Source organism: Myotis daubentonii, chromosome 2 (assembly GCF_963259705.1).
Source record: "Myotis daubentonii chromosome 2, mMyoDau2.1, whole genome shotgun sequence".
Classification (NCBI taxonomy): domain Eukaryota; kingdom Metazoa; phylum Chordata; class Mammalia; order Chiroptera; family Vespertilionidae; genus Myotis; species Myotis daubentonii.
The window spans coordinates 182,760,106-182,784,069 of NC_081841.1; the positions used below are offsets into that span (position 1 = coordinate 182,760,106).

The window sequence follows — 23,964 nt, forward strand, 5'->3', positions numbered from 1 at the left end:
TTTGGAATTCTGACAGCCAGCAACTTTTAAAAGAAATTTGTGTTTTTAAAGGAATGTGAAAAATTAAAATTTCTTTCCCACTACCAAGAGTTCTGTACTTTTCAGAAGCCCTGCTCACGGGCAGAAAGGAACGGTTTCAAAGGAACCTCATCTCCATATGGTTTTACTCGATAATCCTTTATCCACCATCTTCAACCCTCATTCCTTTGCTTTCTTGCCTGTGGCTACATTTCTATCTCTGCATCAATTAACACAGTGATTTATACAACAAGCAAGCAGTTTAGAGGTAATGGTACACAATTAACATCTCATTCCACCATAAAGGGTATGCTAAATACCCCAGTCATTGCTTTCTCTGCCTGGAATTGAAATAAGTGTTTGTCCTAATTCATATGCTATCTGATGTGAAGTGGGCCTGCTTTGTACTGCAGTACACCATTAATCTAATTATAGATAGCTGCAAATGAAGTGCTGTCTGAGCGAGGAGATTGAAGAAAATAGCCTTTTGTCATTTAGCATGACTCTGTGAAGCAAGATCACACTTTACAGGGCAATACTGCAAAATGGAAATCTCAATAATATTGCTGCCTGTTGCATCTTTTCTAATTACAACAGCATTGTAAACACAACTGGGCGCTGGTATAAATAGAGCTGTAGATACGCTGTCATGTGGGTTGTCGGAGAAAGTCCTCCGAGTGCTGTTGGATTAAATGATGCATCCTGATTGACAGCTACCTTGAGACTGTGCCGATGGAGTTGTCACGGCTTTATGCTAACAGGCTGCTCCAGTGCCTGCAGCTGTAGGAGGCGCCTTCACCTGGGTTGTACCTCCATAAGGACCCCTCAGGCTTTAATTCTGTGTTTTTGGTATTGTTTCATGGAGATTTGGGTGGGTTGGGTTGGGTAGGGTCTAATACTGAAGTGGAGGGGAATGTGTTTCACATGGCTTTGAACCCGGGCTGTGGTTTTCCTCAAGTGTTCATTGTGTATCTCACAGGGAACGTAGGCGAGAAAAACAAAACGAGTTTGGATTACATTTCTGATTCCACCTAAGTGTTTTAATTTGCATTAGTGTTTTTCTCTTTTTCTGACATGCTGTTGTTTTAAAAGATATATCATTTTTGCAGCATTTTTGGTTGCTGGCAGTTTTTCTGTAGCTCAAGCTAGGAAAGTAAACTTTTAGGGGCATATTTGAGTGCTGGCTCTCAGTGCCCCACTCCGAAAATGAAGACACAGCTTAATGTTGGAGACCTTTGGGGCCAGAAGGTATAGAACTTTGAATAAGAAGAGGTCCTTGTATTTGAAGAAATGGACTTGCCACCTCACTAAATAAGTGAGGGCGTATGAACAGTAGGTATATGGCTAATGCTTCAGGATGTTAGGATAACTGATGTAAAATAATCCACAGTAAAGGTTCATTCACTTAAGGTTCATCATTTACTCTGGCACAGTGTTGACTGAGATGGCCCCCAGTTGACATGAAAAAGCATTACTGTTCATTCACATATCCTCATTGTTGGGAGAATGGCGTAGAAATGGAAACTGGAGCTGGGTTACTTTAAGAGCAATGAAGCTAAAGGCTTGGAAATCACAACTGAAAAAAATATGTAAAGCAAACCAACAACACTCATCTTGCCAGGAGCCCACAGACCCCTAAATCATACAGACACATGAGAGCGTGGAATATATAAACTCGCTGGTGAAGCTGGAGGCCTTTGAGAGAAGCACATGGATTTAAACTCCATAAGGAGATACACACACTAAACTAATGCAGACACCAGCAAGATGGTGTTTTGTGTGACATCTGAGTGGGGTGCATCCGTAGTGAGGGCTGCTTGTGGCCCAGACTGTGTGAATGGCAGAGGTGGGCGTGCCCACTTGCAGGATGTTTTTGTTAACCCAACCCATGATTGGCTCCCTCCTCCCCCAACAACCACCGCTCTGGGCTCCCATCTTTTCCCTTTTTATCAGGTTTCATGTTAAGAGCTGTATGTTAAGTTTTAAAACAATTCTATTATGTTCCTTTTAATTGTCCGTCTCTTATAGTTTTCTTCCTGATCCTTTCATGTCTGCTGTGATCCCTTTTTCTTTCTTTCATTTGAACTTTTTGGGAGAAATTTTCTTGTTAGACATGGTTTACCATTGTAGACACCATAAAATTAATTTGCTTAGAGACCTGGGCTTGGGTTATTTTACCATAATTAGATCATGAGATAAGACCTTGGTCCCCCCCTTATTGTGTGTGTGGACTGAGGAGTCTGGCAGGCTAAGCTGGGGAGCACCTGTTCTTACCCGGTGAGGTGTGTTTTTCAAGGACGTATTAATTTGACTGTGGTTTGGAGAGCACCTCCCAAAACCCACAGAGTGAGGTTCCGTCTACTAATGACCCGCAGCTATTGAACCGGCAAGCAGCTCCTAATCCCTCAGGCAGACGATCCTCGTGACCTTGCAGGGTGAGCACCTCTGCTGCTACTAGGGTTGCGCTTCTCTGTGCTATCCACTAGCCTTTTACAATCAGGGACTTTTACTCCCAAAGCATCAAGTTCATGGCTTTGCTGCTTGAAAACAATAACAACAGCTTAAAATCAATACTCTCCAGGGACATTTTGCAGAACCCATTAGGAATATTTAAATGCCTAGCGTACAGCCAGACTGCACTGCACGCGTCATAGGGCATTTTCCTGAAATCTCTCAGCTACTTGGCTGCTCTGCCCGCGCCCCCTAAGAATTCAGGGAAACCCACAAATAGCAGTTTTGATCATAAACTTTGAAAGCCCTAGTGTACATTCTTAAATGACTTCTTTTCTGGGGCATCAAAAACCTTTTACGGTTCTCACCCGGCAATTCATTCTGATGGGCCCATATGCTGCACTCCACTTAGATCCCATCCTGGCAAGCACCCCATGCAGGCTGCACGGGCGAGCCAAGAGGTTGTTTTAAGAAGGCGTGTTTGCATGGGCATGCTCAGGGGTCAGGACAACATCAAAGGTAATCTTAAAAAGAGAACCTCCCCGATGCCTCCTCCTTTTATATTCCGAGAGGTCATTCCTAAGCCAACTATTTGCAGCAAGGCCTCTCCTGAGGCATTTACCCTGTGGTTATTTTTTTTTTTTTTTTTTGCCTGTGATTACAATAAGTCACTTATCCCCAAACAGATTTTAAGAACAATAAACAAATACAAAAGGAAAAGGAACATCTCATCAATAACAAAGACCGCATCTAAAGGCCCTGAGTTTTGTGGCTCTTTTACATCTCTTTCCAAGCAAAGCAGGAGTCCTACAGAGAAAGGAATCCGAAAGATAGGAAAATTATAAAAATAGTAAGAGGATCCAGTTTTAGTCAGGATCTTGTCATTTCTGGGGAGAAATGGAGCTTTGGACAGTCTTAGCACTTGATTTCTATTCAGGCTTGTTTGTGATATAGCTAAAATTAGTTTTTAAGGGTATCCACTGTTGTGAAATGTGATACATTCTTTATTCTCAGTGCAGAAAGATGCTTTCCCTGAATTTAGTGCTCACATTTTGAAGACAAATTGTGTACCAAAACCCACCAAAAAACAGATCTGTATGCTGCACTGAAAACCAGACAACTGGGCCCAGTACTGGCCAGTCCCTGGGGAGGAGCGGCCAGGGTGCAGCCAGCTAAGAAGAGGGACTTTTTGTTGATGGTGCTTCTAATGTTGGACTTCCTTTCGAAGGCAGACAGCACAGACACTAAAGCTGTGCAATTTGGTACAATTATATTCTCCCCTCTCTTTCTCTCCTGTAATGAAGGACTTTGAGGTACAATTCCTCGTTGATAAATAGTCCCTCTCTGCCTGGAATGTTTATTAGACTGACAGCAGAGCGCACTCTTCTCGCTTGTTCCCTTGCCACTTATGATTCAGATGAATTTTAATAGGAGCAAAAAAGCTTTTATTTGCCCTGTAATTTCACTTAAGGATCATATCCCTCAGAAACTGGCAGACACTTGTATGTCTTGATTGCAAAACACACACTCAGGAGTAAAGAAACATGCAAAAGATGTTATTCTTCAACCTGTCACAGTGCCGTTCATCTGCTCTGACTTAGGCCATCAAAGCGCTTCCTCGGGGCCCTCCCCCACCCCTCCCTCCTCTTTAAATAGGCCCGCAAAGAGCACACTTAAAGATTTCCGCCAACCCTGCACCGAATTAAAGGGTGAATTCTATTTTGCTTTTGCATCCCTGCCATCATGATGCCCACAGGAGGCTTTAGGTTACAGCAGCTTTTTTTGAACAAAATGGGGCCGCCTGGATGCTGCAATCTGCCTCCCCAGGGGAAATGCGATCTGGTAGGGATCCAAGAATCTTCAGGTGGCCGTTCCCACTTCACCGGCTAACACGTCCTCCCACCATTTTATCTTGTTTCTGTTTACGTAGACCAAACTGAGGCTCACCTGTTTATTCACAGAGATCCAGGATTTTTCCTGCTGGGCAGAAATTCTCTTCACCAGAAATGTCCTGTTCGAACTGCCTTTGGTGTCCCCCTAATTGTTTGTGAGCCACCTACAAATGGTGCCATTAAGATACTTGGCTGTGCATATTGTTTTCTTTCAGTGGTTTTTAAACTCTTGTTATATTGTCCCTTAATACAGAAGACATTCTCATCATATTTCATCTGTATCTATCCTAACCACCTTGTTACAGAAAGACTACGTAACGCTGTGCCTGAAAAGAAAGGCTAACATTTTCAGTCGTGAATATAACATTTTATGTCACTAGAAAAAAATGGAACTTTAAGTATTGTTTTGCCCAAAATGAACAATGAAACCCTTTGTCTTAAGTTATTGATACGTAGAACAGCAGTCCCCTTGAGGGAGTGGGGCGTTAGAGACAGCAGTCTGCTGCCATCTACTGGTGCGTGCTCACACTCGCCCCTTTCCCCTTCGGCTGACCCAGCTCACGGAATTGGTGTCAATTGGGATAAGTTTTGTAAGCGGTGAAGGGAAAACAAAAAATGCTCAGTTTTCTTTGTAAAGTTTTCAGATGTTTTCTTCATGTAACAAAAATGATGACTATCACTAATTAATGACAGAGGAGTTCTTATTTCAAGAAATCTCTTAAGTAAGTGGCTCATAACATATGCCAGAAACAGATGAATTTATTTTGTTTTTATGTACAGTAATTAAAAAGCCTGTGACTTTGAAGGTATTATCATTTAAATTTAAAAGGTAAAAGCTGATTTTGAATGAATGCTACTTTTGAGAAAGGCGTTCATCATTTAAACTCACGTTGTTTTTCCTTAAGTACAAGGTGCATATCTTAACCAAACTCGCCGCAGAACTGAACAGATTTATGCTGGAAAAAGTGGCTGAGGATACGAGCAGCACCCTTCGCTCCCCGATGCCTGGCCTGGTGGTGGCCGTCTCTGTCAAGCCTGGGGACATGGTAAGGAGCGTGCCTGCCTGTGGGGCGGGGGCAGACTGAAGCGTGGCTACTTCCTGAGCAGGTCTTTCTCGAGTCATACTACCCCCCACAAAACAGCAAAGTAGCTTTTGTACATATTTTGTCCAACTGTTCACATTTGAATCAGATTAGTGACAATATCTGAGTGCCCCTCCCCTCAAATGATCTGGAACTGGAACCGAAATAAGGCCTAATTCATTCAGTTATTTGGCAAATTTGGAGTTGCAGGAAGTATCCTATTTAAAATTTCTATTTACTCTCTTAGCTCTCTGTGCGTTATGCATCCTTGAAGAAAACTCATAGCAAAAAATAATCCTCCGATGGGGAATTTTGGGCATGGTTTTTGGAGTAAAAGGGAAGGGAACTAAGGAAAGTTAACTCTGTAATCGTGTAGCACCAGAGCACTTCCCTACCTTGATAAATAAAACTTAGTATCACTTAGGAAGTTTTTCATTTCGACGTTGTGACATGAAGGCACAAATCAAAGCTCTATTAATAATCAAAGTTCTATTAACATGTTCAGTCTCACAATGGCGTGCTGTGGACAGATTGGTGGGATCCATGCATTTTCTGAAAGCATGGTTAGAAATTACTTATTAACAGCAAAAGTAAAAAGGAAACAAAGATTTAACCAGAAGATTTCTAGGGGGCATGTAAATACTTGCATTTTTGTTTATGTGCCGCCATAAATAAGGGCCAAACATGATAGTCTTTCATGAATGAGATGGTAATTCCATTTTGTGACTCAGTTAAGTTACAGGGGTTTATATATTTTCCTGTAAAAATTACATTAAAACTGCTTCTGTATTTCTTTATTAACATAAATAAAATAACATTGAGGAAAAACTCACATAGTTGTCAATGGATTCTAGAAAAGTATTTATAATAAGTGAATATTAAGAAAAATAATCAGTTTCAGTTATTGAAATGATTAGCCCTGATACTTTAAAAATTACATGTATGTGATGAATATGGGGAGGGGCTTGCCTTGTATTTCTTCATTCTAAAGCAGTGGTTCTCAACCTTCCTAATGCCACAACCCTTTAATACAGTTCTTCATGTTGTGGTGACCCCCAACCATAAAATTATTTTCGTTGCTACTTCATAACTGTAATTTTGCTACTGTTATGAATCGTAATGTAAATATCTGGTATGCAGGATGTATTTTCATTGTTACAAATTGAACATAATTAAAGCATAGTGATTAATCACAAAAACAATATGTAATTATATATGTGTTTTCCGATGGTCTTAGGCAACCCCTGTGAAAGGGTCGTTCGACCCCCAAAGGGGTCACGACCCACAGGTTGAGAACCGCTGTTCTAAAGGGTTAGATTCTAAGGAGATAGCCCCTTGGCCTTGGCAGTGAGCTGTGTGCACTCACACTAATCAGCAGCACAGTTAGTGGAATCTTCCATAGGATGGTAAACAATGTGAGGGGTGGTTGTTTTTCACCTTCCTTCTTAAGCTTTTTCTGGAAGCCAAATGGGCTGTATACTGAGCTTGTCAGTCCTAATTGTGTGTTTTTAATCATAAAATCACATTTGTGCTTTTAAAAAAAATGAGTGTTTAATGGCAATCCTTACTTTTCCAACACCTGAGTCAAACCCTGAGAGGCAGGAGGCGGCTCCTGCTCCTCCATTTGCTCCAGCCTCCTGGCTGTGGCTGTGCTGGGGCAGAGAACAGGCAGCTTGCAGCCTTCTTGCTTCCAACAACTGCTCCCTCCTCCTCTGGCTTCTCCAGATACCAGAAGGGTTTAGCCTTCATGCTTTCCGTTTCCTGGTTAATAATTTAATGTGGGAAAGCAGGGCATTTAGTAAAATGGAACAATGTGTATTAATTTTTGGTTCTTTGGGGTAGCTCAGATATTGAAAACCACCACCAGTAATTACATGTGGGTATTCAAGAATGGCTTAATTTGAGAACTGACTGGAGTCTCTATTTCACGTATTCCTTTAAAGTCAGAGGACATGGCTGGGAGTAGACCCTCAGTCCTGCACCTTCCATATAAATGCTCTTTGTGCGCGTGTGCCTAGGCTGGGCCGGGAGACCAAATGCTTTCTTTTTATTTCTCTTCACCTCCCAGGACCACTTCTAGTCCCGGCAAAACTTCCTTTTATATTTTGTGACATTATGTTTTAATAAAATAGTGTTCGCTCTTGAGTTATTATTTGTGAAAAATGTCCCAAACCGCTAATACCTAAGCCAAATGCAGGGCGAGACGTTTACTGGTCAGCTCTTACTACTCATATAGTTAAATCTGCTTCGTGTAATTCAAACACAAGAAACTTCCCTTGGACCAGGGGCAAGGCACTTGCTCAAGGCCACAGTAAGAAAATGATGCTTGTACCTTTTAAGTGTTGAGGTTTAAAATTATTGTAACACTGCAGGGCATGTTGTACTGTTCTCAGCAATAACAATAGCTGAGCCAAGATCCCACTTTTATCAATAGGAAGAGAATGGAATCAATCATCTGTGTATTTTCAAGGAAAACAAGGATCTAAAAAAACAACTCAGGGCCAATAAGTATTCTCTTTTCTTTGAAATGTTGTTTTGTGTAGGCTGAATTCCAGTTATCTGTAATTTTTACATTTAGCTGAAATAAAACTTCACAAATCTTAGACTGGTGAGCCTGGCAATAATGTGTCCCACAAAAGTGTCACATAAGTAACAAATAACAAATCTTGGTTGTGAAGTACGCAATTTTAACAAAGTTAAGAAAAACATCTCAGGACAGAGTGCGCTGGGTGGCAGTTGGGAAGTAGAGATGGTGTGAGGAAGCCAGCTCCGCTCTGCATGCTGCCATCAGGTGCAGACAGCAGAAGTTCCTAGTACTTTCACTGTTTAGCATTAAGTGTGGCAGAGGAATCTTTTTAAATGTTTATAGAATAGCCTTTCTGAACATGCAGGGCGGGGATTCTAGTTAATAAACAGTAAAATACATATATACAAACAAACCAATTAGAAACGAAGCAGAACTGGATCATAAAAGTCTAGAATCACACATTTAATCCAGAAAACAAATCACCAGATGACTTTTATACGCCTGTCTTATATGCTTTTTTTTATAAGAGTTCTGAAAATATTTTTAAGGACTGATTTTAGTTTCATTATGAAAAATAGCCATTTTTCTGTACATTTAACACTGTCATAACCTGGGGGCACTTCTATAATCAAAGTTAGCATTTTTAACAACTTGTTTTCACTGTTTTCATTTCTATCTTTATGATATTCTTGAACAAAAATATTGAACATATATTCTTTCAGAATGATGGCTGAACACAATTTTTTTCAGCATTAGACTTACAGCTGTTGAAATTTCTGCACAATTTCATTTGACTTTGAAGTATAAAAATAAAGTCATCATGAGCACATTTGTTTTGTTAGCCTTTTTATATCAGAAAGAAAACAAAAAATAAAAATAACAATGAGGCAGCCCAATAGGATATTTTAATATTGCATTTAATTAAGATTTGTTCTAGTCATGTTTAGATTTTGAAATATTTATCTTATTTAATACATCCACAGTTTAGTGAGACATGACCCAGAAGCAAGCTGTATACCATTTATGTTTCTTTCTTTCTTAATTATTACTTTTGATTTATTAGTTTGTGAGACCAGGTAAAATGATAGCTTGATCAAGTACCTGTTGCTGATTTTTCCTGCCACTTAGCCCATCCAGTATTAGTAAGACAGATGGAGTATTTGGGGGCCAAGATGAGGAGGATGTACTTTGTAGCAGGACTGATATTCAGTAGCAGGTAATTAGGTGTTTGGGATTGTTGTTCTCATAAACAGTGACTTAGGCAAAAAACAACATTGGTGTCGTGTAAAGTGTACCAGTGAAAACATAACATTTAGGATCATTAGTGGGAGTATCACCCAGATTTCACCCTGATTTTTTTTTCCTCCTTTGCATGTGCTCCTTCAGGGGGAGAGCACTCAAGCAGGTGAATGGGTGAGCATGATAGTCTCACCTCCTCTTTGTCCCTAAACCATCTGTAGTTGAGCTTACAGCTGATCTTGGAGAAATCGCTAATAAACTTGGTGCGAGACCTTTATTTTTCATGTCTTGAATAAGCAGGATTTGAACCCTCCTCTGCGCTTAAGTATTCCCGAGGAGAAGGGTTGGCTTGGGCTCTCCTGATGTGTGTTCGCCTGGCAGTGACTTGTGTACCCCATGCAGCCCAGTGTCAATAATCGCATCTTTCCCTGGCAGAGGACCTGACCTGGCTGTTTGATAGATTTTCCAGTTTTTGGATACCTTGATTTACAATCAGGAAATAATTGTAATAATTAAATTTACATATTTTATAGCAGTAGTTATTCAAGCAGTTTATTTGATAAGGTGCCAATTTTTCATCCAAGCCTCAGATTGTATTCCAAAGCACGTGGAAATTCATAATTCATTATTTAACATTTTTTATACTTTAAGTTATGAAATGGTACGAACATACAGAAAGTTATAAAGAATAGTATGCTCTCTACTTGTCTAATTTACCACATTTGCTTTCCATTTTATTTAAGACTAAGACACTACTTATGCAGTGAATTTGCCCTGTGTTCTTTCCAGTCGAATTCAGGTAACCACTGTCCTGAATTTGGCCCTTTAATCTTTTCCAGGTAGCATTTACTTTTAAACATTAGGGACAATTTTTGTTGGAGTAAAACTTGGGGAATTTTTACAACTTAATGATAATTATCAATATAAGAAAATATTTTTATAGATTAATCAACAAATTAAATATTATAGGAGAGTCTTCTACAAATTTGGCATTTGATTTAATTTTTCTAGGAATGACCTGTTTGGGATTATAGGGGATGTTTGTTAGCTTTGCTTTAAACATTTTTTAAGATAACCGTTCTCAACTTGGCCAAGTTTCAAAATATCGTTTCTCACCCTTTTGCAAAAAATAAAATAAAATTTCTCCAAATCCTTTAAAACAGCACACTTCCCAGAGATAGTGGATCCAGACTGATTTCTTAAAGATATTGTAAATGACATCAATTTTAACTAGTTTTCTTGGTTACTAGAGGCTTTGGCTCTAGTTTTGAGCTAACTTAAAGAGCAGTAGGGTGTAATATTTTTCTTCATTTTAAGGAATTTAAAAAAAAAAACCTGGACATGTTTAATATTGGCCACAACTCTGCATTCTCTCCTCAAGCCTTTCAGCTCCCTGCTTTGAGACCCACTGCACAATTCCAGAGGGGCTGCCCTAGTGGGGAACTGGGGGAGCCTGGGCAGAGGTGGGGGCCTGCAGTCCCTCCGAGCCATCTGCCTTGGTGGAGTATGTTACTTCTCCTGCTTGTGCCCTCCTGAGTCAGGTGGCTGGTGCACAAACCCGTTAAAGGAGACCTTAGCCTGGAGAGAGATAAGGGGTTTGGTGGCATTGCTGTCACCTGCCTTCTCTTTCTTTGTAATTTGATGATGGTTCATTCCGTTATTGCTTAACTACTGCACAACCTCCCGGGGTGTCTTCTCCCTCCCTCTTTACATGAAGATGTTGGGATGTGAATGCACATTTCTTCGTCAGGGAATATCAGGGGATATTTACCAGCCTATCTTACCAGCTCAGAAAGAGGAAGTTATTACAATCAGATTCTAGCAGTGCCTTTTAACCAAATCTGAGATGCCTTTTTCCTGTGGCTAACTGCGTCTTTCTTCAGATCTAAGGGCTTTAAAATGCATTGCATTCAGACACCTGTGTTCTAAGTAGAACTGCCTTTAAAAATGTAATTGAAGGATTTTCACTTTTGTGGAGTCGTCAGCAGGGTTGATATTGATCCGTGCTTTCGGGGGGCCCAGTGCAGCAGAAGGGGAGACTGCAGCGGGCCGGTAAGCCCTCCGAGCCTTCTGTCTAATTTGGCAGAAAAACACAGAATGTAGGACAACAAAAGAAGGCTCCTTTTTCCATAAAAATTCTTCCTCCCACCCACCCTCTTCCCCAAAAAGGGGACTTAATTTTTCAGCTGCACACAGTGATTTGGTGCTCACTCTTGCATTGAAACAGTTGCTGTCTGAACAGGCAGGAAACAGTTTTCTTTTAATTGCTGAAATCATTCGGAAGTGCTTCGTGCCCTGCTTCTATGCAGCAGATGCTGTGCATTAATTGGCCTGCGTAGAAATGACCCAGGGTTCCTTGCAGCGGGCCCAATTTTAGGCAGAGGGTTTAAATAGCTTATTTATTATTTTGTATAATCTGGCGTACATTATGTGCTCCTGCATGTGTCGTATTTCATGGTCTGCAGTTTCTAATGTCATGTGGGTTTCAAAACCTGTGTTTCTCTGGTAATGTACTAGCAGCAGGTAAGCTCAAAATACCATCCATCAGGAGCTAATTTTTTATCCAGATACTCCAATGACTGATGAACCTGTCTTTTGTATGAATGTTTAGCACAGTAGAAAGCCATATGCCACTGGCACAGTTTCCTATGCATTCTTTACAGTTGCTAGAGAGTGGGCTTGCAGGGGAAAACCCCTCCACCGTTTCTGACCTCATGCCTATATTTAAAGGATAACACTTTTAACATCGGCCCGGGTTCTGGACCACAAAAGAGGGGAGGGGCCGTCTTAAAGGAAATCCGACCCTGGGCCATAATCATTTTCTTTATCAGAAATATGACGGCACACTCCTAATAGGGAACCTTGTTTTGTTGCTCCCCGTCTGTTCTAAACAGACCTCAGCCCATTAGAAGGGCCTCCCTCGTGTGGGAAGACCACAGCTGTTACTGTAAACCTCATCCCGTCACTGTGTCGCCCCCATTTTGTGGCTCTGAAGGATGAAATTGAGAAATGGAATACTGTGCAGTCATCCTTCACATCTCCAATTTTAGGCCTTTGCCATCATTGTCATGCCTTTATTCCAAATCAAATAACATTAGTGAGCTACACCACCTTGTGATGAATATCTGGTATTGAGCACAGCTTTCAAGCCTGTACTTTGGGGGCGTCCTTTTATGTTTGGTGCAGGCCTTTCACCCTTTCTCTTCCCTTCCTCTTCCTGCACTTCTTTTGAGCTTTCTTCTTGCACTTGCAGTCTGAATAACACAAGTTGCCGAGCGTGTTCCAGTCTTAACATGTTTTCCAAGAGCGACATGTGCAGCAGAAGGTTGTGTGTCTTTTAATCTTTGGGGAAGAAGTGAAAGGAACTTGGTAGAAGGCTATTGGGAGCTTTAATTGAAGATAAAAGTCTCTGGGGAAAGAGTCCTCTGAAAATAAATGGAACTTGATAGATTTCCATATCATTTATAACTTCCCTTAATTACACTTGGAAGACTTGCCAGTAAAACTGGAAAATTGGCAGCCTATATCCATTAGAGTCATTTTGCCGACCATGGCAAGCAGCTGGCTTTACTGGATTTTATTTCCCATCACTCACAATTAATCATCAGCTGGAGATGTCTGAAGCGCTTCAGCACAGAGCAGGCCGGCGACATCCAGGGCTCCTGAACGGGCTGAAATCTGCCCAGTACACGGGCCGAGTCCTCTCTCCAGCTCACTCACTCATCTTGGAGCAAGGCCGGCTCCTGCCTAATGAGTACGCTCCCATAATCGGATGCGAATGTGAACCTTGACCCCATGTCAAAGGAGAGGACGCAATAAGCCGGGTGAAAGATATAGGATTCAGGCCTCCAGACTTTACAGCAATTAGACAGGGAGCGGAGAAGTGCATCAGGCTGACGAGGTTGATCAAAAAGACTTGCGGGGCTTGTGACCATTTTGTAAGCCCAACGCTGGAGACATCCTGTCATAATCATTAAGTCTTTATCAGATGATTCACAGAAGTGTTAGAGAAGTGTGCGCACACAGCTCCTTGAGGAGCCTGGCCCTCACATGTGAGCTGTGGGCTGGAAACTGACTTTACGCAGCCCCTGTGCTCATGCAATTAGTGCCCGGTGTTCTGAGCAGCAGGGAAATCCACAAGGCACACCAGCCTTCCCCAGTAATGTGGGCGGGGGGTGCGGGGGGCACCTCTGCACAAGGAGGCTTCCAGGTTGCTGAGGTGAGAGGCCTGGGCACGCCCTCTCGGCGTTGTTGGACTGGAACCCCTACTTACAGCCCCGTCTGCATTCTTTGCTATGTGGTTTGTACCATGTTTCTTACCCAACTTGGATTTTTGAGGAATGAAACAATGAATTGAGATCATGTTCACATGTGCAGGTACAAAGTGATTCTATGACCGAAACAGATCTCACTATTCTGGGGGGTGAAGAAACAGCTTCCAAAAGTTCTTTCTCTTTTCGGGACCAATGAGTGAACACAGACTACACAGTAGATTAAGTGAACAGAGAGAGAGATGAATTACTTAAATTTCTATCTACAGCTCAGTAATTACAGGTGGAGACCAGCAGACAGTAGGGCAGCGGTTCTCAACCTGTGGGTCGTGACCCCTTTGGGGGTCAAACGACCCTTTCACAGGGGTCGCCTAAATACATCCTGCATATCAGATATTTACATTACGATTCATAACAGAAGCAACATTACAGTTATGAAGTAGCAACGAAAATAATTTTGTGATTGGAGGTCACCACAACATGAGGAACTGTATTAAGGGGTCGCGGCATTAGGAAGGTTGAGAACCACTGCACTAGGGAGAGAAACCGGGAATGAAGAGGAAGCTGTGGGGTTGAATTTTGTCGGCCAGGACAGCGCTGGCTGTGGGAGGGCAGAAGGCAGTCGCGGCAGAGTCGGCGCTCTCTGTGAAGTCCTGGTAATCAAATTGCCAGAGCCAGACAATCAGAGCGAAGGGGGTGTGGCAGATTTGGGACTTTCCCACCTGTCCTGATTACCTCTGGCTACATCAGAGGTTTTGTTTTTCTGGTAAATAGTTGGGGACCTACCACTTGTAGCTACTTGTACACATCACCCATGCTGCCAGCATCAGGGTCAGCTAAGAAAGACTGTTAGTGGGCCCCCAGTCTCCAGCAGGCCCTGATCCAACCTCAGTGTGGCTGGGGTGGGGCTGTGGCCCAGGCCCAGCTGTCCTTCCACAAGTTTCCCAGGGCATTGTTGTCAGATTGGCCTAGGCTGGCCTACCCTTGGGGTAACTTTTGGAAATCTCCTGGTTCGTTTCTTTTTCATATTTGCATTAACTGTGAATTCACTTACTTGAAGTTCTCTAAGAAGCAGTTCTCTGGCCAGCAGATGCCAAGCAGTGGGCTGAGCCACTGCAGAGGAGCAAGGCTGTGTCCGCCTAAGAGAAGCCCACGGGGCCCAGGATGGGGGGAAGGGGGTTCTGATGGGGAGAAGGGGGCTCTGAGCAAGCCAGTCGAGGAAGCCTGGCTGGGGGGTGTGGCGGGGGCCAGGCTCCATGGAGTGTGGAGGAAAGAGCTACTGGAGCCCCAAGGGGGGGGAGCTGACTGCTAATTTTTGAGTGGAATTCCCATTGTTGAATTTCAGATCCATTTCCCAAAAGCCCCCTGAGCCTGTTGGGATGCCCCGTGCTTGGGTTAGAGTGCTGTCTCCTGAGGTCAGCTCTGACGCTCAGCCTCGGTCTCAGAAGCCTGGGTCTGGGCCCACCAGGGCCCTCTGTGTGGAGCTAAATGGCAGGGGAACTTGCCCTTCCCCCATCTTGCCTGCTCCCAAGGCTCTGAAATGACAACTTGAGGGGTAGCTGTTGACACCCTGCCTGGGCATCCGCCTTGTCTTTGAGCTGCCCTCACTGCTCTTCCTCTGCGTTTTGAAGAACAGTGAGTTTGAAAGAACAGCCCTCTCGAGTTGGTTCTTCCTCTCCCTGGAATGCAGATGCCAGGTGAAAATGCATCAAAAAGGGCAGCGAGCGCAGTGCTTCATGCCCAGCTCTGCAGCACAGTCTCTCCTCCGTGCCAGCACCGAAGCTTGGCATCCCCTCTCTTCCTACGTTCCTGTGCCAGGAAAAAGCAGCCCACCACCTGATCAGCGGAGGAAAGGAATGCGTGCATAGGGCTCAGGCAGTGCCGCCTGCCAGCGAGACAGCTTGGGCCCCACAGGGGGCCGGACAGGGTTTGGAGATCATCTGGGGATTTCAGGAAAGAACATTCTCCAGGCACTTCTGCGACGCTGGGCAAGCACAGCTGCAGTGGTGTGAGAGCCCAGGAGCCCCCCACCAGATGCCCACCAGCCCCCACATAGCCGGTTGCCCTAAGAGATTGGACTCTCCCATTTCAAAGACTGGGAGGCTGTTTTTCACAAAGATGGGAGAAAACCCAGCCCCGCCCTTGGTGCTTACCCATCGAGGGCAGAGAAAAAACACAGAATGGCTGTTAGTTACAGCTGAATCCTGAGGGGAAGACCCAGGTTAAACCCAGGGAGTTTATACCCAGCTCGGCCTGGATTTCCCGCATAACAGCAGGCAGACTTCACCATACCAAGCGTGAGCCCCGGAGCCCAGGCCAGTGGGAGCTCCTGGTGTCCTGGCAAGGAATGGGCACAGCTCTAGACACCATTCCCTGCCCTGTGCGGTTGGGGACCGAGGTCCCCGGGGCCTGGATGTTTGGCTGTGGTTCCCAGCTCCCCAGGTCTGTAGAGAGAAACTCCATTTTTTGATACCAGCTTTACTGAGGTAAAATTCACATGTGATTTATTCCTTTAAAAGTATGCACTTGAGTGGTTTTGGTTTATTCACCGAGTTGTGTAACCATCACCACAGTCAATCCGAGAACATTTTCACCCACCTCCCAAAGGAAGCTGTGTACCCATCCATCAGCAGCCATTCCCCTCTTCCTCAGCCTCTGGGACCACAAATCTTTCTCTCTGTAGATTTACCAATTCATTGCGTGTGAGTGGGAAGCATGCCTGTTTGCCATATCTCTGGTTCCTAGGCATGGCCTTTCTCTGCTGTCCCCCAAAGAGGGATTTCGGATTTGAAGTATTTATCAGAGCTTGTTGCTACGGTTTGGATAAAATTTTAGCACTTTGGACGAAGAATTTCTTAATGGCTTCACTCTTGAACACTGCTGCTAAAACTTCTGTCCATTTTTATTCATTTTCCAGGTATCAGAAGGTCAGGAAATATGTGTGATTGAAGCCATGAAAATGCAGAATAGCATGACAGCTGGGAAAACTGGCAAGGTATGTCCCCAAGTTCCTGCCAGCTCATGTCAGCTCTGTGACAGGAAGCAGAACTTCCACCTTTGAATCTTGGATGATTAGGCCTGAAAGGGACCACAGGCGCGATCTCTTCCCACACATCCCTCCTGCAGATGAGGGACCTTAAATCGGAGCTCTTCCCTCCCTGGGTCGGTGTGTCCTGGCCTTGTGGAGAGCAGGCCTTCCGAGAGCGTCTGTATAGTGTTCAGATAGTCAAGGAACAATTGTTCTTCACCTTAATGTCTTTCAAATTAAGGGGTCTTTAATTTTTAATGTTTACATCTGTCTTGGAGGCAGTTAGTTATCTGAGACTTAGGCGACACAGCAGGAAATGGTTTTAGAGATTGCAAAAATTAATGTAACTCTTCAAGATAATTTCTCCACAAAGAGAACAATTCAATTTTAGATCAAGAGGAGCTGAAAGCCCCATGTACACATGTGGGACGTAATGATTTAGGGAGAGAAAGGAGATGATGTATTAGTACTGAAATTTATTAAGAGTAAAAACTTCTTAAATGTATTTTCTCCTTGAAGAAAATAGAAAAGGCCTTTAAAGCAATAACTTCATTATCCTTTCTGTGACTACAAAGACACCATTTGTAGCAGAATGATCCTTTTCTGAAGGACAATTTGGGCAGAGGTCTGGAGCGAGGCGGGGCAGGGGGGGTGATGATGGCAGCGCAGGCGGCCACGTCCTGCAGTGTGGCTACACCTGGACAGTGAGGCTGGACCTGGGGACCATGGTGCCCTGGCAGAGAGGTGCTGTCAGCTCACAGTGAAATCTGCATCAGGGAGACACAGCCTCCATTTGTCACCCAAAGAGAAATGAACTGATGCTCAGAGAACGTGCTGAGGACTCCAGTCCATCCCGACGGGAGGGCGAGGCCAGGCTGGAGGGGGCTGCATACAGCTGTCCCATCTCCATGGGTTTGAAAGAGAAGAAAGGCTTGATTTGTGGGGTTTTTAAGGAATTCTGCTTTCTACATGATTAATTTTTTTTAAAAAGTATATATATATATATATATATATATATATATATATATACTTTTTTTTTTTAATTGACTTCAGAGAGGGAGAAGGGAGAGATAGAAACATCAATGATGAAAGAGAATCATTGATTGGCCGCCTCCTCCTGCACACCCCATACTGGGGATTGAGCCCGAAACCCGGGCATGTGCCCTTGACGGGAATCGAACCTGGGACCCTTCAGTCCCCAGGCCAGTGCTCTATCCACTGAGCTAGACCAGCTAAGGCTACATGATTTTTATAAGGTGAACAAGAAAATATTGGTTTCTGCTCTTATGAAACTGTTACGTTTGTTCCTTGAGATTAACACTGACACTGCATTAGCACCATGAGATTTCCATCTGTGACGAGAACCTGCCCTCATTTGGGGGGAAGCAGAATATGTCAGATGCATGTCAAGGGCCTGTATTGATGGACTGAGGTACTAATGCAGAAATGAACGTGGTCACGGCTCCCTGAAGGAGCAAGGGCTCGTGTCTGTCAGTGTGTTTTACGTCCTTGTGGCCTGGGCGTCATGGTGAAGGCTCGGCTGCTCCCTGGTCAGCAGCCCAGAGCTGTTTTCAGGGTGTCAGTGGGGTCTGGGCGAATTTGTCTGTGGCCTGACCCCTATTAGCTGCTTCCTGCTCATCCCGTTTCCCTCCATCCCGCAGCAGGGCACCAGGATTGGCCAGAGCCCCAGCCCAGAGGACCAGGCCCTGGGGAGCCGAGGGGCTGGTGGTTCCTACCTGGGGGCCATTTTTCCTCCCAGAGAAAAGGTTCACAAAGAAGCAAGTTCTTGACTCTAGTAATCGCAGCCTCATGAAAAATACTGCCTATATAAACACCGGAGGTTTCGGATCATAAAAGCAGCCACTTCGGTGCAAATAGCACCTGTTGAGCAAGGTCTTTGAAGTAGTCATTGCACAGGTTCAGGTCGGCCTGAGCGAGCCTGGGCTACAGGTCAGGGGAAGAAGACCCTTCTAGCCCACTGCACGGAGCCTGCTGTCGCTGGCACTGTTCCTGTGTGCCACTCGTTAGTTCCAACCCTTTGTTCATTTTCTTACCCAAGGAAGAAACTCCCAAGAAGTCAAACCACTATCTCTTGCCCAGTTCAACCCCTTATCCTCTTTTTTGAAATCTGAACACAATTTGGGAAAGCAAACCTGATTAAAATTGGGAGAAATGAGAATGAAAGGGCACACTAGCAACATCGAGGGAGCTCAGTGCTTGCTCCATGTCACACCTCCCAGTACTATCAGTGCAGCCCACGACTTCTGAGAGTTTCATTTCCCTTCAGAAGGAAGTTTCTGATCAGGCTATGTATGGAGTTCCTCCTGTGAATTAGTACCTGTTTGGACTCTTGTATAATTGTCTTTTGTTTTGGGCTTGTTGTTGCTGTTGTTACACTAAACTAAGTATACCATTAACTCTCAGAGAACATTTCTGCAAGCTGAAACAGCAGAGACTGTGGAGGACTGGTGTTGAGAGCTTATCCAGGTCAACACTAGTGGCTCTTAGGGTGCTGCCTAGACCCCTGTGTGCACCCAGGGCAAGGGCCAGCCAGCAGAAATTGCCTTGCACCAGCGACTTAAGGACAAGGACAGGAGCACCAGGGGAGGGGAAGGTGGTGAGTCACAGCCCTGCACGAGGCTGTTCCTCAGCACGAGGTCCCTTCTGACTGTGTGAACCCAGAGTTCTACCTGTGCTCCCAGCCTATCAGGCCGTTTCTCCACTTCCAGAAACGATGACGACATTGCTCCCTCCTGATGTAGTTCATCATTCTTACCCCCCTCTTTTTCTTTTATTCAAGGTGAAATCGGTGCATTGTAAAGCTGGGGACACGGTTGGAGAAGGAGATCTGCTCGTGGAACTGCAATGAAGTATTTATAGCCTTTCAGCCGTTGCCCAATTTAATTAGCCATTTGTATTATTATTCTTTCACTCAATTTATCCAAGCATTTTTGCAGCAGATTTTACATGGCCATATTTATTCCACATATAGTCAAAACCAACATTCTGCCAAAAAATCACCAATGGAAATTTTTACTGATATAAATACTTGTACATATGATTTGTACTTCTGCTATGAGATTTCCTAGTGTCAAAGTTAAATCAATAAAATTGAGCGCTTGTCTAAATATTAGTTTGCCCTTTTTTTGAATGAAGACAATGTACATAAGAGGCCACGGTCTGTGCCCGTGGACTTTAAATACTAGCATTTCATTGTGATCCTTTAAAATATTTATATAAATCCCAGCTCTGTCTTCAGTTTTCGTAAATTAGCATTTGCCACCCTATAATCCGAATGCCTGCTCATCCTGGTTGAGGACTCCTGTCTGTGGTTATTCGTAACTCCCTCAGCCCATACAGCACAGATGACAATCATGGACATCCCCCTGCGGGGCTCTAATGGGTAAGTACTGGATCTGCTGGATCCCTGGACGTCCCCTCGAGGAGAGATGACTCACAGGGCCCCTCTTCCCCCCAGGTCCCCCTCACCCCAACTGCAGTGGGTGGGGCTGCCACGAGCTCATCCACTGATACCCGTCCTTGCCTTTTTGTGTCTTTGTGAAGCAAGTTTCCAATTAGGAAAAAGGGGCTAAAAATAATGATCATGTTTGTGTGCCAGATGCAGTTAGTGATCACAGTCTACCATTAAGTTGAAGAGTAAGCGAGCTCTCCCAGAGGAGACGAGGTTTCTGAGATCAGCAGCTGCATTTTCATTCGGCTCTGAAGTTCTTGGAATACATTTCACACTTTGCTGGTAAGCAAGCAGAGGCGGTCGCGCACTGATCTGAATCTACGCTGACAGATCACGAGGTGGAGGTGGGTAGTAATTGCTACTTCGTGCCTCACTAAAATTATTTTAAGTGCTGTTTGTATTTGGAAGCTAAGCTTTCTGTCAGGCCCGAAGAACAAATTGCTAATGTGTTGGTTCTTCTCCAAAGGCCCACCCCAAAATGCGCTCCCTCAGAAGCAGGGACAGTGCTCGCCGCTGGGCACTGGGCTTGGGGGAGCTTCCATCTGAAATCAGGGTGTTCAGCTGTGTCTGCCAGCAAGTGGGTGCTCATTATTTTGCTAGATTAGAATAAAAAGAATCTTCTACCAAATAAGGGCCAAGAAAAGGGCCGAAAATGACACCAATACTTTATATTTGATTTTCTAAAACATTTAATTTTAATGATCATCTTTAATAGTCTCTTTAATAAGCTTGACCTGAAAATTGTGAAGAAAAATGTTGTATGTCCTCCAAAACTACTCTAAAATGCAGCATGCTTTTCTTGAGTTTCTTTTATTATTTATTACACTGAGACATCCAAGATCAGCTTAGCATTTTTTTTTTCTTGGTGCTATACAGGTCAGAATCAATAGAGTAGGGCTGCTAAAATCTAGCTGCAACACAAAGTCTTCACATTCATTTTAAATGTCATCTTCAGATTAAAGCAAAGCAGACAGAGAAGCAAGGAAAGTATGATAACATATGAGTTCCTGAAATGCCATTTAGGGGAATTAAAATCCTAAATTTGTCTTACCCAGTACATTCAAAAACCTAATGCTCTTTAAGCAGCAAGCAATAAAGCCGTATGGGATGGATAGATTTAAGGGCACAATCTTGTTATTGGTATGTCAACATTATCTAGGAAATTGGCTGACAGTAAAAGAAAGAGAGACTTTCTTTCCCCACAGATGGAGTTTTACAAATACTTGTTTCCAAGGACATCATTAGGCTTCTGCATTCAGTGCGTGCAGACCACACCGAGGGGATCTTATCCGCAGGGCTCTGTGTGTCCCCTGGCTAGGGAGCCTTCCTTGGGCTTTTATCTGTTTTCCGTGGATGATGGGGGAGCCCGTGCGCCCCCTGCGAGTCGTAATTTTCGAGGTACGGGAGCTGGGCCCACTCGGGCGGGTAGATGGTCGCGATGTACACGAAGCACTGCAGGCACCTTTCGGCGGCGGGGGGCTCCTTGGAGGCGCCCTCCCCCTCCAGCACCTCGACGCTCACCCGCACGCGCTGGTACAGGTCGGGGCATTCTTCGAACTCATCGAGGACGCGCAGCATCTGCTCGTCCACAGCGTAGATCTCCCCGAACCCGCGGTAGCCGCGCCCCGGCAGGTTCAGCAGCCGCGGAATGTTACGCTCCCCGGCGATCACCAAGGGGTACGGCTCCACCGTGCGGCCCCGGCTTCGGAAGGTGGCGCTGCCGTTGGTGGCGTCCAGCAGGACCTTGTGGTTGGGCTGGCCTCGCTTCAGGGTCCCGTACACGAACACGTCGGCCATCGCGCAGGCCTGCGGAGGAGAAAGGAAGCAGGCTGTGGGCACACGTGTCAGACGGGCACGGGCTTGGTCTCAGTCGGGGTTGGAAGCTGGCCTGGAAGGGCCACAGAGTAAATATTTCGGTTCCTGCTGGAGCAGCTGTTCCCAACCCCACCACAGTCCAGAGCCCACTGCTCTTGACCACCCCGTGGTGGCTTTAGGTTCCAGAAGACCCCTCCAACCCTTTACAGTCATTATCTGAGGACAGGCACTCATCGTGAGAACATACTTGCCAGATGGAGACAGTCTGTCCTGGGATCGAACCCTGAGAACTGCTGTTTTCCAGAGCAGTTCATTTCTAATCATTTTATTTACTTATTTATTTAAATATATTTTTATTGATTTCAGAGAGGAAGGGTGAGGGAGAGAGAGAGAGAGAGAGAGAGAGAGAGAGAGAGAGAGAGAGAGAGAGAAACATCAATGATGAGAGAGAATCATTGATCAGCTGCCTTCTGCATGCCCCACACTGGGGGTCAAGCCTGCAACCCCCGGCATGTGCCCTTGACCAAATTCGAACCCAGGACCTTTCAGTCCACAGGCCAACACTCTATCCACTGAGCCAAGCCAGCTAGGGTCATTTTTAATTATTTTAAAAGGGCTTTAAAAAGCACACAAATATTACAGAAAAAAAGAATACGTGATGATAAATAAAAGTGCGTGTGTGTGTATGAAATAGTCACCTGTGATGGGCTATAAGAGAGAATTCGGGTGGCAGCACTGACTTTACATCCCAGTCCTGCCAGCATGACCCAGCAGCCCTGTAACATGCAGCTTCCTGTTCCTTGTTCAAGGTCTGGAGGGCAATGATGCTTCCCTGTGACTCACCGTGACTCACCGCAGCGACCTTGGCTCGGCGTGAAGGTAAGTACTGACTGCTGGCCTGGGCCTGGGCCTGGGCCACAGACTCTTATGTAATCGGCAAAGTAATTTGTGTAAAAATGACTCAGACAGAAACGGAAATAAATCAGAGTTGAGCCAGGTGGGCCCCTCGTCAAAGCCTGGCATTTCCCTGCCCTACTTGCCCAGCGCTGTGCAATGACAGAGACCTTTACGGCAGGCTTTGGAATGGAGGCACCCTGTGCAGGAAAACAAAGGCTGTGTCCATCTGCCAGTGGCAGCCTACAACCAGCCAGAAACACCTGGAGGGTGACACCCCCTGGACATGCATCGCATGGCAAGTGGCCCATGGAGAAGTCACGCTTAGTTCATCGGTGTTGTGCTTTCTTCTCAGCCAACAAGGCCTGGTCTGGGGTCTCATCCCAGTCTCCCTGCCTCTTCAGGGGGAAAGGATGTTCCCAACGGGACTGTTGCCCACCCACTCACCGCCCCGTCTACTGTCTTGTTCTCAGTCACCAGCCTGTGGAGTGTCGGGAGTTCCATGGGGTTCAGGAAATTGAACTTGGAAAGGTTGGCCGTGGGAAAACACAAGGCTGGCAGGCACGTGCAGTCCAGGCATTTGACAACATTGGGACACCTCGAGCAGGACCGGGACCTGATGGGAGCTCTGGGCTGGTTACTCTGACAAGGCGGAAGGACCGGGTAGGCTTGTGGCACTTGAGGGGGAGGCCTGCCTCCAGCAGGGAAAGTCAAGAAGTGAGTCAAGCACAGCCTGGAATTGAAGGGCAGAGAGGAGGGAGGCACGGGCGCACAGAAGATCTGGAGCTGCAGGCGGCAGGACTGCTGCGTGGAGAATGGTGGGACGACTGGAGATGGGAGAGAAAGGCGCACAGGGTGGCGGGGGCTGTTTATGGGGAGAGGGCCTGAGGAGTGACCCGGAAAGGAGGCTGGGTTTGGATCAGACCGTGAAGGAGCCGTCCCTGACTCTGTCCCCCACACGTGCATCCCGTCTTGTAGCTCAATCTGTTCACTCCTCCAGGACCCATCCAGGAGCAGCAGTTCCTCACCCCCTTCACCACTGTCCCCCGGTTCCCTAATGGGCCCACTGCTCTGTTCCCTCAGCCGGTACCCATCGCAGTCACGGTCACTCTCGCTGCAAACTCCATGACCCTGTTGGTGCAGCTGCCTTGTTGCCCCTCATCTCGCTCTGGCCACCCTTGGAATGACGCCTGCCCACCCTGGGGCCTTTGTAGTCACTACTCGCCCCCTCGGTCCTAGCCCCTTTAGACGCCTCCCTGAACAGCTGACCTGAAG

General features: G+C 45.2%; 2 protein-coding genes across 7 annotated transcripts in view; one reads left to right on the forward strand and one right to left on the reverse strand.

Moving 5' to 3' along the window:
• PCCA (propionyl-CoA carboxylase subunit alpha) overlaps positions 1 to 19,636 on the forward strand; it is a 382,460-nt gene extending 362,824 nt beyond the window's left edge. For all 3 annotated transcript variants that reach the window (XM_059685039.1, XM_059685040.1, XM_059685041.1), the window contains 3 exons: positions 5,267 to 5,407; positions 16,398 to 16,475; positions 19,309 to 19,636. In XM_059685039.1, coding sequence (XP_059541022.1) covers positions 5,267 to 5,407; positions 16,398 to 16,475; positions 19,309 to 19,377 — 288 coding nt within the window. In that variant the 3' untranslated portion in view covers positions 19,378 to 19,636. The remainder of the gene's footprint in view (positions 1 to 5,266; positions 5,408 to 16,397; positions 16,476 to 19,308) is intronic.
• Positions 19,637 to 20,774: 1,138 nt separating this feature from the next.
• Positions 20,775 to 23,964, reverse strand: part of GGACT (gamma-glutamylamine cyclotransferase) — a 48,264-nt gene continuing 45,074 nt past the window's right edge. For 3 of the 4 annotated variants that reach the window (XM_059685043.1, XM_059685045.1, XM_059685044.1), the window contains one exon: positions 20,775 to 21,786. In XM_059685043.1, coding sequence (XP_059541026.1) covers positions 21,295 to 21,777 — 483 coding nt within the window. In that variant the 5' untranslated portion in view covers positions 21,778 to 21,786 and the 3' untranslated portion in view covers positions 20,775 to 21,294. Of the gene's footprint in view, positions 21,787 to 22,493; positions 22,612 to 23,964 lie in introns of those variants that run through there. The other variant, XM_059685042.1, reaches the window with a different exon arrangement.